Below are 16,472 nucleotides of genomic sequence, written 5' to 3' on the forward strand. Positions count from 1 at the left end.
GAATTAGGGGCTGGGGTAGGGGCCACAAAGTGGTGATTAATGAGATGAAGGTTACCGGTGGGATGACTGTAGAGGAGAAGAACAAACAATAATAGGATTGGTTTTGATAACGAAGTGAAATGTATGTGTGCGTGTAGCTTTAGAGGTCCTCAGGGACAGGAAGAAACATAAATTGGCAAAGAGATGATACCATTTCTTGTGTGATTGTGGACAAGAATCACGTTTTATACATTACTGAATGACGAAGGATTAGTACAAAGCAGGACTTGGTAAATGTTTGTTGAATGAATGAAGCATGAAGCGCTGGCTATGAGCAGGAGTTGGGAAAAAAATAATTGTAGAGTATAGAGCGGGGAAGAGTGGGGAATGACAGGTGTGATAGGATTGAAGTGGGGATAAGGGCATGAAGTTCTCCTGAAGGACCTGAGATCGTGAAAGAGTGTACAGCAGAGAGTCCTTATCAGGTTAGCAGCTCGAGGAGACACAGGCTCACCGAGTAGGGGATGTTAGCTGCAGTGAGAACAGTCAAACTAGGAACCGAGGGCAGATCAGGAAACTGGATATTGAATCTCTACAAGACTGCCTCGAAGGAAAAAGGACAGTGGGTGAACCTGCCCTTTTGCATCGTAGGCAGTTTAGTGAGAAAAGAAGTATTGGTTCGGAGCAGTGATAGGACATTAGGCCATTGGGTTGAGGACTGAAGCTACAATCTGGGAACTACTCTTATCCAAGCTGTTTAAAGATAACTAAGGCAGTTTTGAGGTAGTGACTTTCCTGCCACGAAAGATGGGAGGATCTGAGACTGAAGCATACTAGTGCTCCCTGTGTCAAACCAGTTAAGCATGTTTGGTTGATAAGCGGAAAGTCAAAGTAGAAATAATATAGTATAGAACAGAATATACTTTTTTTGCTATACCATTTCCATAGTAGAAATATATACACAATCGTGTATAATTTTTATGTTGAAACTATCCGTAAGGATTATGGTGGGTCTTTTCTCCACTATGGAGGGCAGAGGAGGTGTTTGCATTAGAAGTCCAAATAATTAGTCCTGATACATTCCATATATTTTCTTCGTTGAGGCATAACCACTCCTCAAAGAAAAGTCAAAGGAAAAAAAAGGTATACATAATGCATGAATGGTTTCTTAAATTTCCTCTAAGTCTTCTTGAAAATGTACTATGAATGGAAGACAGTCAGGGTCATTAAAGGAAAATTTTATAGAAAGTCATGATTAATTGCTTTGTTTACACTTTAATGTCTCTATGAAATCCAATAAATACTAAAGCCAATAAATATATGAACCCAGCACTGTGTTAAAAATAGTGGCAGAATCTGAAGATTAGATAGTCTGTGTCCTCACTGAGTGTGTGATCTCGGCAGGAAAGAAAAGTTACAGACAATTTAAGATGTTCTTCATTGAAATGCTGAGTTGTATGATATAGTCTAAATCGTTTGTGAGTGAAGGGAGTTGTTACTGTTTTATAGTTAGTGTTTTTTTAAAAAAAAAAAGTTAAAGTTTACACATCTTAAAAACCATAGATGTTGCAATATTTAAAACAACTGTACTTGTAAAAATTTCAACCATACTTAGAAAAATTTCAGCTACTTCTGATATTTGTATTTTTCAAATAGTAACTCTAAAGAAAAGTTTATATTAGTGTGTCTTTGTTGGTATGTTCTTTACTTAGAGTAACTCAAATCAAACCTTAAATACTAATTAGTTATCAGGGTGACTTACATGACCAGGTAGATTATTCCGTGGTCTGATTTGATAGTTACTTCTCATGTGTTAGAATAATGGGTAGGATAAACCTTTTTTCTAAATGATGATAAATTGCTGAACTTAAGACTAAAATGTTTTGTTTGTTTTCATTCAAAAAGCGTATTATATGTTTTCTATATTTAGTCTAAATTTTGATTCCATTTTCTTGGATTCCTCTACAGGTCTAAGTGACATTTCTCCGTCTACAAGCCTGCCACCTCTGGTTGAAGGCCAGCTACGCTGCTTTCTAAAACTTACTATTAATAGAGTCATATGGAAGATTGCAAAGCCTCCCACTTGTGTACTGGTCCGAGTGAGATGGTGGGGAGAAACATCAGATGGAACCCTCTTTTGTCCCAGGGATGCATTGCAGACTGAACCAAAAGCTGTGAGAACAACTACACGTTATGCTATTCGTTGTGGTCCAAAACAGTTTACCTCTTATCTCACAGGTATGTTATTGTTTTATCATTGCACCTGCGGACATAATACAAAGCATGTGGTTATATTGTCAGCAATAAGTGTTATTGTGTACCTAGCATATATGGGCATTCTTAATTATTGAAGAGTCAAAGAGTTTTTATAGTAGAGATTTTTCTTTGTAAATTTATTGAGTGTTACTGTGTGCCAGCAGTTTTGAAATGTATTCCTTCTAATCCTTAATAACCCTGAAAGATAGGTATTGTCTGTGTTTTATAGACAATGAAACAAGTTTGGAGGGATGAAATGAATAGTTTCTGAGGTCACAAAGTTGATAAATCACTGAATTAGGATTTGAACCCACTTCTGTCTGTCACCAAAACTCATGCTCTTTTCACTACACCATGCTTTTTTAGGTAATAACTGTAGTCTCAACTCTGGGGTTTACGTTATACTCAAGGAAAGAGGATATAGATGTAAAATGTACCAATAGTATAAGATAATACATACTAAATGCCAAATGAATGGTTTAGGGAGTTAGTATTACAGATGTTCAGAGATGGAAAGCATCCCTCTGTAGGGAACCAGAAGCCAAGATGTCTTCATTTTTGTACAAGGAAAGTATTCTGAGTGTACTATGTTATTTCTTCATTCAGGTCAAGCTTTCACATAAATACGTTTTGGGTGATGGGGTTATTTATCAAATCAATTCAGTTGAAGTCAATAAAATTCGAGTATTTATCATGTAAACATTGTTGGGCTCAGAATATTGGAGAGCCAGGGGTGAGTTAAAGATTAACTTGTCCTTGAGTAACTTACATTCCCTCGAGAAAAAATTTTTGAAACATCAACATGTAAAGAACAAATGCTGTAATTCAATCATTCAAAAAATATATTTAGCACATGCTAGACATTGTTTAAGGCACTGTGGGGTTTACAAAAAATCCAAAAAATTAATCAGAATGATACAGAACTCTAACTTCACAAAAAAGTTTAGTTATTAATAGTAGGTTAAATGCAATAAATGCGATTAAAAATATTCATAAATAATCTTGCTACTGTAAACTTAAAACTTAAATCCTCAGGTAGTATTTTTATGTAATGTAACAAATGAGGAGTGATTAGAAATTTAATAAGAGACAAGGAATTTATTAATATGGTAATCAACAGGTCAGACTTTTATTTGAACATCTTATGGTATACTAGTGCACTGGATTTGGCATCCGAACATTTACATTGGTGTTACCAACTATGTGATTTTGGGAAAGTCTCTTTCCATTTCTGATTCCTGTTTCCCCGTCTGTAAAATGGGATCATATAGTTGCCCTTCCATTTTCTAGGTATTTTCACAAAGAAGCAACCTGGTTGAAGTCTAGACAGTCTAGAGTTTGAACTCTGGTTTCAGGACTAGATTGTTAGGTGATGCTGAGAGGTTCCTTAGCATCTTGGGGCCCCAGTTTCCTATTAGTTAATTGGGGAAAATGGCACTTATTTGTCAGGAATTATTGTGAATACTAAATGAAAAAAATGTTTGTAAAGTGATTGATCTAGTAGCTGACACATTGTAGGTACAAGTCTTACAAAAATATTAAGACTCAGGCAGTGTGTACAGAGATTTAAGATGTATTCCCTGCCCAAAAGGAACTTAAAGATTAGTTGAAAACAAAACTGACATACATGAAACAGTAGTGAGCAATGCCAGACAGTGTCTGATTACTTGATACATATAGTAATATCATATGAATATTCTAGGAAGTTAATAAGGACTAATCTTATTAGGAAGCCAGAATCCTGCTTCTACTCTATGCTCTTGCTGTTTGACTTTGAGCAAGCCATTTCATCTTCTTGGGCCTTAATTTTCCCACCAGTAAATTGAAAGAGTTAAACATCAAATGTGCCAGCACCCAAATTTCATGATTCTAGTTAAGAAAGAAGGCCATGGAAAGGTAGAATTTCAACAGGAGACACGAGGTGAACCTTATAAGTGACAGTCCAACTGTAAACATGACATGTTTTTGTTGTTGTTGTTGTTGTTGTTGTTGTTTTGAAACGGAGTCTTGCTCTGTTGCCCAGGCTGGAGTGCAGTGGTGCAATCTTGTCTCACTGCAAGCTCCGCCTCCCGGGTTCAGGCCATTCTCCTGCCTCAGCCTCCCGAGTAGCTGGGACTACAGGCTCCTGCCACCACACCCGGCTAATTTTTTTGTATTTTTAGTAGAGATGGGGTTTCACCGTGTTAGCCAGGATGGTCTCGATCTCCTGACCTCATGATCTGCTCGCCTTGGCCTCCTGAAATTCTGGGATTACAGGCGTAAGCCACCACACCTGGCTGACATGACATGTTTTTTAGAAAATGAAGCAATAAGAGACTGAATGTGGTGGCTCACGCCTGTAATCTCAACACTTTGGGAGGCTGAGGCAGGAAGATCACTTGAGGCCAAGAGTTCGAGACCGGCCTGGGCAAAACCCTGTTTCTACAAAAAAATTACATTCCACATGCATAGCAAAACCCTGTTTCTACAAAAAAAATTTTTTTTAATTAGCTGGGCATGGTGGTGCACACCTGTAGGCCCAGCTATTTGGGAGGCTGAGGTGAGAGAAATCACTTGAGCCCAGGAAGTCAAGGCTGTGGTGAGCCATGTTCGTGCCGCTGTACTCCAGCCTGGGTGACAGAGTGAAACCCTGTTTCTAAAAAAGAAAGAAAACAACAGAAAATGAAGAGATAAGACATCAGTTCACAGAAGTGTGTGCTCTAACCAAAAACTTGGAAAAAATGTGCTATTTCTTAACCTGTGTGGTAGGTATTCGTGTTATTATTATTATTTTATTTACTCTTTTGTGTACATATTTAACTTAAAATAATATAAAATGCAAAAAGTAAAGTAATGAATATGTTGTCACATATTAGCATGAACCATATTTTTTTCTCAAGCCATTTTTATTACACTCAAGATATTAAGACAAGTACAAAATAACCTTGTAATTAGGATACTGTATGAGTCAAAAAAGGAGAAGTCCCTACTGTATGAAGAGATTTACAAATGAGTGAAATATATAGGCTGTACCAGTATTAACATTTGAAATGAAATGGGGTTGCTCTTTTTTTCTAGGCTGGAGAGAGGTGGTAAGAACGATTATGTGAGTTCCTCAGATAAAAATAACATATAAAAAAAGAAGCGGAAATGTATCGCATCTTACAGTGTTTCAAATACTTTCAAATCTATCATCTTATTTGATGTATAGATCATTTTATTTATTTCTTCGTATCTATTTTATTTTATTTTTGAGAAAAGGTCGCTCTCCGTCAGCCAGGCTGGAGTGCAGTGATGCGAGCACAGTTCACTGTAGCCTCAACCTCCTGGGTTCAAGTAATCTTCCCACCTCAGCCTCCTGAGTAGCCGGGAATATAAGCAGATGCCACGACATTCAGCTAATTTTTGTATTTTTTGTGGAGATGAGGTCTCACTGTTGTTGCCCAGGCTGGTGTCAAATTTCTCTACTCAAGCAATCCTCCTGCCTTGGCTTCCCAAAGTGCTGGGATTACAGGCAAGCCACCATGCCTGACCACTTTCTTCATATCTATTTTACCTTATTCTAAACAGAAGTTAAGGCAACTACAAAAACATGTTAGGTACAGATTTCTGTTTAATTAATGAGAAAATCTTTATATTTTAAATCTTCATAACTTTTTGTTTACAGAAAGTGAAAATACAATAGGAGAAATAAGATAGAGCCTCTGCAGAGCGCTAGAAAGCATGCTCTGGGCCCTGTACATTTGCAGTGGGTATTATCCTGATTTTCTGAGTGATGAATTTGAGGTTCAAAGAGTTAAAAGTGACTAACCCAAGGTTACCCTGGCACCAACCCTAAATTCAGGGAGGCACTTAACTCCAAAATTATTAATACTTCTATTATATCATACTGCCTTAGAAAATAGAAGGATTATAGGGTTCTGAGATATGCCTCATACTCTTACATCTTCCTTTACCCTTTGTTCTGTTGCAGAAAATAGAAGCCATGAAAATGTTTGGAGCATGGAACAACTAGAGTAGAAACTGAGAAAATTATGGCTGCACTACATGATTTTTACCTCTCTTTAATCAGATAGGATTCAGTTAGTTGGAATGTGAAAGACAAATGGGAGTAGGAATAGTGCTGAACAATAGGGGTTCTAATTCCACAACAAATGAAGTATAAAGGTCAGAAGTCTATTAAGAATTAAGCTTTTTGTCCTATAAGTGATGAATAGTGTAGTGGACTTATAATTAAGCATAGTGGACTTATAGTTGGATAGAAATGAGTTTTAGCCCAGTTCTGTCAATTTAAAGCTGGGTGAACTTAGGAATATACATGACGTTGCAGAGCCTCTTTTATCCCCAAATGAAGACAGAAACACCTGTATCATAGGGTTGTTAAGAGAATTAATGAGACGTGGAAGAGCCTGGCTGTTAGTAAATACCCAATGAATAAATGTTAGTCCATTTCCCTTATTCTATGTGTGTATACCATTTTATAGTCTACAAAGCACTTTTATATTTATTTGCTCATATGACTTTCAGATAACCCCATGAGTAGTGTATTAGTCCATTCTCATGCTGCTATAAAGACTTACCTGAGGCCGGGCGCGGTGGCTCAAGCCTGTAATCCCAGCACTTTGGGAGGCCGAGACGGGCAGATCACGAGGTCAAGAGTTCGAGACCATCCTGGCAAACACGGTGAAACCTCGTCTCTACTAAAAAATACAAAAAAAAACTAGCCGGGCGAGGTGGTGGCACCTGTAGTCCCAGCTACTCGGGAGGCTGAGGCAGGAGAATGGCGTAAACCCGGGAGGCGGAGCTTGCAGTGAGCTGAGATCCGGCCACTGCACTCCAGCCTGGGCGACAGAGCGAGACTCCGTCTCAAAAAAAAAAAAAAAGACTTACCTGAAACTGGGTAATTTGTAAAAGAAAGATGTTTAATTGACTCACAGGTCCACATGGCTAGGGAGGCCTCAGGAAACTTACAGTCATGGCAGAAGGGGAAGCAAACATGTCCTTCACATGGCAGCAGGAGAGAAAAATGAGTGCCCAGCAAAGCGGGAAGCCCCTTATAAAACCATCAGAGCTCATGAGAACTAACCTACTATCATGAAAACAGGATGGGGAGAACCGCCCCTGTGATGCAGTTATCTCCCCCTGGTCTCCCATGACATGTGGGGATTATGGGAGTTACAATTCAAGATGAGATTTGGGTGGGGACACAGCCAAACCATATCAAGTTGTTACACAGAGACTATGATATGTCAAGTAATTTGCCTAAAGTCATTTAACAACCATTCAGCAACTACCATGTGGGAAGACGCTGTACTAGTGTTCTGCTTGCAGTAACCCCAGTTCCTCACACAGCAGTGATGTAAATGTTATGAGCCTACTTTACAGACAACGATGGCTTATACAGAAATAGCTTGTGAATATTGCAGTCAGAACACAATCACAGGTCTTCTAATAATAATTCCTACATGCTTTTCACTACAGTATTGAACAAATGGTGAAAACGAACCATTTTCTCAACTTTGGTTAAGAAAATAGTCAGAAGTTAAACTGTTCTGAAATGATCTTAGATTCCATATGCATACATTATATTTCTTCTCCTCTGGGCATGAAGGTATTAGTCTTAAGTGACTAGTTAAAGACTATAGTCGAGAAGTTTATTTTCATTTCTCTTGGTTCCAAGTGCTCTCAATAGCTCAGTGCTCCAGATAACCCAAGAGTATGCAATTAGATACTCCTGGGAGGCAGGGACCAACCCTTGCAGCTATGCAAGGGCAATCCTTTGTCCAATTCAAAACTAGAAATGATGGGAATGAAAACTGAGATTTGTTGCTCTGTGTGTCAAAACCAAAGCCTGAGTTCTCAGCAAATACATTTATCAATACTCTTTTAAGGGTATTTTTCTTATCAAATACTTGCTATGCTAAATATTTTTGTTCAGTTGATTTATTTTTTCCTCAGTGTGTGGTATTTGTCATTCTTCTCTTAATCTTTATTCTTTTGATCTTGGGTTCATACTCCTCTACGCCCAGAATGGTATGATAAGTGATTATTTGAAATTAAAATAATTTCTTAAGTTGAATTACTTTGCCCAGATCGTTAATTGTTATCTCTGTTGTAGTTTTTAAATCAGTTGTATTTTCTATCAGTTGTATCACTTTTTTTTATTAGGAAATACATGCACATGGTAAAACATTTTAAAGGTATGAAAGGTTACCAGTCTCTTGTGTGTCTTTACACAAGAATATATTTACTTATAAAATATATTCTATACTAATAAAAGCTTCTTTGCATAATTCCTTTTATTTACACAAATTATATATATATATATATATAGTTAGCACTTTTTTTCTACTTAGCAATTCATCTTGGATGTTGTTCCGTTATCAGTATAGATAGAGCTACTTATATTCTTTTTATTACTTTATTTTTCACCATTTTGCTGTTGTAAATGCAGTTTATTTAATATTCTGGTACATAGATCAATTTACAATTTGTAAAATAAAGTTTAAGGAGTAGGCTTGCTTTAGTGGCTCATACTTGTAATCCCAGCGCTTTGGGAGGCCAAGGTCAGAGGGATCACTTGAGGCCAGGAGTTTGAGATCAGCCTGGGCAACACAGTGAGACCTTGTCTCTATAAAAATTTTAAAAATTACCCAGTATGGTGGTGTGTGCCTCTAGTCTCAGCTACTTGTGAGACTAGGACAGGAGGATCTCTTGAGTCCAGGAGTTCGAGGTTGCAGTGAACTATGATTGTGCCAGTGTACTCCAGCCTGGGTGACAGAGGGACCCTGTCTCAAGAAAAAAAAAAAAAAAAAAAAAAAAAACAGAGTAGAATTGCATGGAAAAAGGATATGTGCTTTTCTACTTTTTTATGTTATTACTGAATTGCTTTCTGGTTAGCCATCCTATTAGCAACATATTAAAGTACCTAATTTCCCTCACTTTCACCAATGCAATGGTGTTACCCAACATAAAATATTTTTTTCAAGTTAAAAAGCTTTTCTGCATATACCCCTCTACGCACTTCTTAAAAAAGAAAATAAAAGTAAATGAAAAATATCCGTGTTGTAATTGTTTCTGATTAGATATGGCTGTGCTGGTGCTGGAAGTAATCACCAAACTTGACCATCTTCCAATTGGTAGAGTTCAGATCAATGGACTAGCTCAGCTTTCTCCAACCCATCAAATCAATGGATTTTTTACCATTGTTTCATCAACATCTAAGAAACTTGGAGAACTCCAGGTAAAAATATATTTTAATTATTTGCTGCATAGAATAAGCTTTTTGGGCAGAAATAGTTGAGTCTATTTGTAGAATAGATAGGTCCATGGCTCCTGTATATCATGCTAGTTTCCACCTCATGCCTTTGCTCATGTTTTTACCCAGTAGACCTGCTTTTGTTTCCCACTTATCCAAATCCTCTAGTGCCTTAGTGCCATCTCAAGTTCCGAGAGACCTTCACACCTCCTACTGCATTCATTCTTCTTGTGCTCTTTTTTACATTCATAAAAGCATTAATTATATAATCCTTGTTCAGTTATAATTCTACATAGTTTCCAAAATAGTTTATTAGTAGGCTCTCTTTAATTCCTCTTACTTTTAGTTTGTAGATTCCCCGAGAGGCAAGCCTTTGTTTTCTGCTTTCTTTGTTTTTCCCATAGCTCATAATATAGTACCGAAAATAATTGCTTGTTTGACTCATGTAAGTGGTATCTTTGATGTATTCATTTATTGATTCAGCTTACTTTGTAAATTTTATTTCTAATTAACACATAATGCACATATTTTTAGAGTACAATGTGATGTTTAGATACATGTATACATTGTGTAAGGATCAAATCAGGGTAATTAGCATATCCATCATCTCAAACTTGTATTATTTTTCTTTGTGGTGAGTCCTCTCTTCTGGCTATTTTGAAATATACAATTCGTTGGTGTTAACTGTATTCACCCAACTGTACAATAGAACACCAGAATTTATTCCTCCTGTCTGTACCATAGTACCCATTGACCACCCTCTCCCCATCCTCCCTCCCTGTTACCTTCCCTAATCTTTGTTAACCACTATTCTGCTCTGCTTGTATGAGATCTACTTTCTTTAGATTCTATATGAGTGAGATCATGCAGTATAATATTTGTCCTTCTGTTCCTGGCTTATTTCATTTAACATAATGTCTTCCAGGTTCATCCATGTTGTCACAAATGGCAGGATTTCATTCTTTTTTTATTGTAAATAGTATTCCATTGTGTATATATACATTTTTAAAAATCCATTGATTGGTCGATGAATGCTTAGGTTGATTCCACATCTTGGCTATTGTGAATAGTGCTGTGATAAACAGAGTATCGGTATCTCATTGACATACTGATTTTATTTCCTTTGAATATACAGTCATGCATTACTACTAATGATGGGGATGTATTTTGAGAAATGTGTCCTCAGGCAATTTCATCCTTATGCAAACATCATAGAGTGTAGTGACACAAGCCTAAATGGTATAGCCTACTATACACCTAGGCTTAGGGTATAGCCTATTGCTTCTAGGCTACAAACCTATATAGCATGTTACTATACTGAATACTGTTGTAACACAATGAAGACCGTTATAACACGATGGTAAGAATTTGCATATCTAAGCATATCTAAACATAGAAAAAGTACATAAAAATAACAGTGTAAAAGTTAAAAGATAGCAGTATAAAAGATGAAATAACAGTATAAAAGATAAAAGATATATACCTATATAGAGCAGTTATGGATAGAGCTTACAGGACTAGAAGTTGCTCTGGGTGAGTCAGTGAGTAAGTGGTGAGTGAATGTGAAGGCCTAGGACATTACCATATACTACTGTAGACTTTATAAACACTGTACACTTAGAAGACTACGCTAAATTTACAAAACAATGTTGTTCTTTGATAATAAATTAACCTTAGCTTACTTTAACTTTTTTTACTTTATAAACTTTTAATTTTTTTTAACTTTTTGAATCTTTTGTAATAACACTTAAAACACAAACACATTTTACAGGTATGCAAAAATATTTTTTGTATCCTGATTCTATAAGCTTTTTTCCATTTTCAAATGTTTTTAACTTTTTAAACATTTTTGTTAAAAACTGAGACACAAACACACACATTAACCTAAGCCTACACGGGGTCAGGATCATCACTATCACTGTCTTCCACCTCCATATCTTGTCCCACTGGAAGGTCTTACTTAGGGTCAGTCACACACATGGAGCTGTCATCTCCTATGATAACAGTGCCTTCTGGAATACCTCCTGAGGACCTGCCTGAGGCTGTTGTACAGTTAACTTTGTTTTAATAAGTAGAAAGACTACACTCTAAAATAAAAAGAAAAAGTATAATATAGTAAATTGTAAACCAGTAACATAGTTGTTTATTATCATTTTCAAGTATTATGTATCATACGTAATTGTGTGTGCTATACTGGCAGTGCAGGTTTGTTTACATCAGCATCGCCACAAACATAGAATAATGCATTGCACTACCACATTACAACACTACAGTCACTAGGCGATAGGAATTTTTCAACCTTATTATAATCTTATGGGACCACTGTTGTATATGCAGTCTGTCATTGATGGAAATGTTGTTACCTGATGCATGACTATATAACAAGTAGTGAGATTGCTGGATCATATGGTAGTTCTACTTTTAATTTTTGTGAGGAACCTTCATCCTATTGACCATAATGATTGTGCTAATTTACATTCCCACCAACAATACATGAGTATCCCTTTCTCCACGTCCTCACCATCATTTGTTACTTTCTGTCTTTTTTGATAGTAGCTATTCTAACTGGAGTGAGATGATATCTCATTGTCGTTTTGATTGGCCTTTCCATAATCATAGTGATGTTGAGCATTTTTTCTTTTTTCTTTTTTTTTTTTTTTTGAGATGAAGTTTTGCTCTTGTTGTCCAGGTTGGAGTGCAATGGTGCCATCTCGGCTCACCGCAACCTCCACCTCCCGGGTTCAAGTGATTCTCCTGCCTCAGCCTCCTGAGTAGCTAGGATTACAGGCACGTACCAACACACCTGGCTAATTTTGTATTTTTAGTAGAGGCAGGGTTTCACCATGTTGGCTAGGCTGGTCTCGAACTCCTGACCTTTGGCGTTCCAAAGTGCTGGGATTATAGACGTGAGCCACCATGCCCGGCCCTGTTGAGCATTTTTTCATATGCCTATTGACCATTCGTATGTCTTCTTTTGAGAAATGTGTATTCAAGTTTTCTGTTCATTATTTAATCAGAAAAAAATGTTTTGTTGCTGTTAAATTGTTAGAGTTTCTTGTATATTCTGGATATTAACTCTTGTCAGAAGCCAAGTTTGCAAATATTTTCTCCCACTCAGTGGGTTGTCCCTTTGCTGTGTTGATTGTTTCCTTTGTTGTGCAGAGCTTTTTAGTTTGATGTACTCCCATTTGTCTGTTTTTGCTTTTGTTGCTTGTGCTTTTGAGGTCTTACCCAAAAAATCCTTGCCTGGACCAATGTCATGAAGCATTTCCCCTGTTTTCTTCTAGTCATTTTATAGCCCTAGATCTTACATTTAAGTCTACTCCATTTTTAGCTTTTTGGGGGGGGGGGTATGACGAGAGGAGTCTAGTCTTATTCTCTTGCATGTGGGTATTCAGTTTTCCAGCACTATTTATTGAAGAAATCAACTTACGTTTTTTTCATACACTGTTACATGCCATAACTTAGGATATACAGAGATAAGAGATGGCCCTTTCATTTAATTTTCCAGAAGCCTGTGTGATACATATTATGTGAGAGATATGCATGAGATACTGGGAAAGAACATAGAATGGTCACTCTTCTGTGGGGAACTCATTGGGAGCACTTTCTAGAAAATTCTGAACATTCAAACCCCTTAGAAATTCCAGGGGGGTTATACCTTGTCAATTGTATTCTAAAATGTATAGAGAAAATGAAATACTAAATAAGAAAATAGCCTTAAAAAGATAAGGAAAGAACATCTAACATTACCAAATGTAAGCATTTATTAATATTATAAAATCATAAGCATGTAATTTTGTCAGTGGAACAGATTCCAGAAATAGATTCATCTAACTGAAAAAAAACTTAACATTTATTGTATTTATCCTATTCTCATTTATAATATATTAAATGTTAAAATAGTGACACTTTATATTGATGACTTAATGGTGAAGTGAGTCTGGTTTAGTCATGCTTTTCTGTTGATGATATAAATTTGCATCAGGACTGCCAAACAGTTTGACATTATGTTTCAAAAGCCACATGAATTATTGTATATCATTTACCTCAGTAATTCCACCCCTGGGAATTTACCTTAAGTAAATACTATGAAAAGAGAAGGAAGTTATATGCTTCAGTCTAGTAATGGAAATACATTTTTAATATTGGGAAAATGAAAACAATTTATTCAACAATATTAAAATTATATCTATTTGTGGAACCTTTGTATCCATAGAAGATAAAATTACATAGTTATGATTGTGTACCAGCTGGAAAAATGATTTTGGATTGATGACAAAGGGAAATTCAAATTTACATATGTGCATATGATCGATGACTAGGGAAAAAACAAGGAAAAATGAAATCGGGAGTAGTAGAGGGTTTTGGTCAGGTGGGTTTTCTTTGGGGTTTTTTTGAGACAGAGTCTTGCCCTGTCACCCAAGCTGTAGTGCGGTGGCACTATCTCCGCTCACTGCAATCTCTGCCTTCTGAATTCAAGCAAGTCTGCCACCACAGCCTCTCAAGTAGCTGGGACTACAGGCGCACACCACCATGCCTGGCTAATTTTTGTATTTTTTGGTAGAGACGGGGTTTCACCCTCTTGGCCAGGCTGGTCTCGAACTCTTGACTTCAAGTGATCTGCCTGCCTTGGCCTTCCAAAGTGCTGGAATTATAGGCATGAGCCACTGTGCCCGGCCACTAGGTAAGGTTTTCTGTTTTTCTTTCTCTTTCTTTTAAGGGAAGGGATCTCACTATGTTTCCCAGGCTAGATTCAAGCTTTTGGGCTTAAGCTGTTCTGCCTCAGCCTCCTGAGTAGCTGGGACTATAGGTGTGCTCCATAGCATCTAGTTTTTTTTTTTAAATTAAGATATAATCCACATACCATAAAATTTACCTTTTTTTTTTTTTTTTTTTTGAGACAGGGTCTTACTCTGTGCCCAGGCTGGAGTACAGTGATGCAATCTTGACTGACTCTGCCTCGACCTCCTGGGCTCCAGCGATCCTCCTATCTCAGCCTCCCTAGTAGTTGGGACTGTAGGCACACACCACCACCCCAGCTAAGTTTTTGTTGTTTTTGTTTGTTTGTTTTTTGAGACGGAGTCTTGCTCCATCACCAAGCTGGAGTGCAGTGGCACGATCTCAGCTCACTGCAACCTCCACCTCCTGGGTTCAAGTGATTCTCCTGCCTCAACCTCCTAAGTAGTTGGGACTACAGGCGTGTGCCACCACGCCCAGCTAATTTTTTGTATTTTAGTAGAGACAGGGTTTCACTGTGTTGGCCAGGATGGTCTCGATCTCCTGACCTCGTGATCTGCCCACCTCGGCCTCCCAAAGTGCTGAGATTACAGGCGTGAGCCACCACACCTGGCCAGTTTTTGTATTTTTTATAGAGACAGGGTTTTGCTACGTTGTCCAGGCTGGTCTGGAACTCCTGAGCTCCAGCAGTCACCTTCCCAAAGTTCTGTCCATGTCAGCTTCCCAAAGTGCTAGAATTAGAGCTGTGAGCCACCACACCCAGCCAATTCACCCATTTAAAGTATACAATTCAGTAGTTTTTACAATCATCACTACTATTAAATCTAGAACATTTTATCACCCCAAGAAGAAACACTGTACCCAATACAGCCACTCCTTGTTTCTCTCTTCCCCCTCCCTTGACAATGACTAACCTGTTTTCTGTCTCTATGTATTTGCCTGTTCCGGACATTTTATACAAATGGAATAATATTTGTGGCCTTTTGCGATTGGCTTTTTTCATTTAACATAATGTTTCTAAGCTTCATCCATGTTATAGCATGTATCAGAAGTGCATTCCTTTTTGTGGATGAATAATACTTGACGATATGGATATATCCCATTCTAAAATTGATAGACATTTGGATTGTTTTGACTTTTTGACTATTATTAATAATATTGCTATTAGCGTTCATATATAAGTTCTTTTGTGAACATATGCTTTCAGTTCTCTTGGGTATATGCCTGAAAGTAGAATTGCTGGGCCATATGGTAACTCTGTTTTTAACTTTTTAAGGAACTGCCAGACTATTTTCCAGAATGCCTGCACCATTTTTTGTTCAATTTAAATGTCAATTCATACAATAATATTTGTGTATTTTTTTTATTTGCAGTCATTAGGTTTGTTGAAGAATTGTTTTTAATAGAGCAGTGGAGACTTTTGTCAAATTTTGAATGACTGAGGAGTACAGAAATAAGTCGTGGTTACAGTGAAGAAACAGAAGCTATAATTAAAGATTTGTTTCCTCTCTTGTTCCATTATCTTGGAGCCTATGGAGGCCTACCAGCAACAGGCCTTAAAGGCAAATATGTCTAGAAGGCTGTTGTCAAAGACCATTTTTGCTGGCTATAAGCAGAGTCTCTGGAACCAATAGGAACCCCAGCTCTTCTTAAAATTGAAGGTGTTTATGCTTCACCAGCCTTTTAAGTTTTTGATCACTCTTTTATATTTTTGCCATTCTAATGAGTATGTACTAATATCTAATTGAGATTTTCATTTGTGTTTCCTGATGACTAACATGTTGAGTATTTTTTCATGGGCTTTTTGGCTATTCCTTTATCTTCTTCAGGAGTTCACAGACTACAACCCCCAAGCCAAATCTGGCTCATCACCTATATTTGTAAATAGTTTCATTAGGACACAGCCACACCCATTCATTTATATATGGTCTATGTGGCTTTTATGCCTAACAGCAGAGTTGAGTAATGAGACCATATGGCATGCAAAGCCTAATATATTAGCTCTTTGGCCTATTCATAGGAAAACGTATCAATCCCTGATACTTTCTGTGGATTGTTTGTTCAAGGTTTTTGCCCATTTAAAAAATAAGTTTATCTTTTTTAGTTTTGAGAACTTTTTTAACATTAGGCCTATAAGTATGTATGTATGTATGTATGTATGTATGTATGTATTTATATTCCCAGCCTTTGGCTTCTCTTTTTCTTTTCTTTTTTAATAAGTAGAGACTTTATTTGGGCCAAACTTGAGGACTGCAACTCA

The 16,472-nt window shown here is 37.1% G+C and overlaps 1 protein-coding gene across 3 annotated transcripts in view; it reads left to right on the plus strand.

The window, feature by feature from the left end:
• The window catches only part of C2CD3 (C2 domain containing 3 centriole elongation regulator), a 158,202-nt gene that overhangs the window by 639 nt on the left and 141,091 nt on the right, over positions 1-16,472 (plus strand). For all 3 annotated transcript variants that reach the window (XM_030917912.1, XM_030917913.1, XM_010366825.2), the window contains exons 2-3: positions 1,948-2,217; positions 9,300-9,457. In XM_030917912.1, the coding sequence (XP_030773772.1) occupies positions 1,948-2,217; positions 9,300-9,457 (428 nt within the window). The remainder of the gene's footprint in view (positions 1-1,947; positions 2,218-9,299; positions 9,458-16,472) is intronic.

Source organism: Rhinopithecus roxellana, chromosome 15, assembly GCF_007565055.1.
Source record: "Rhinopithecus roxellana isolate Shanxi Qingling chromosome 15, ASM756505v1, whole genome shotgun sequence".
Taxonomy (NCBI): Eukaryota; Metazoa; Chordata; class Mammalia; order Primates; family Cercopithecidae; genus Rhinopithecus; species Rhinopithecus roxellana.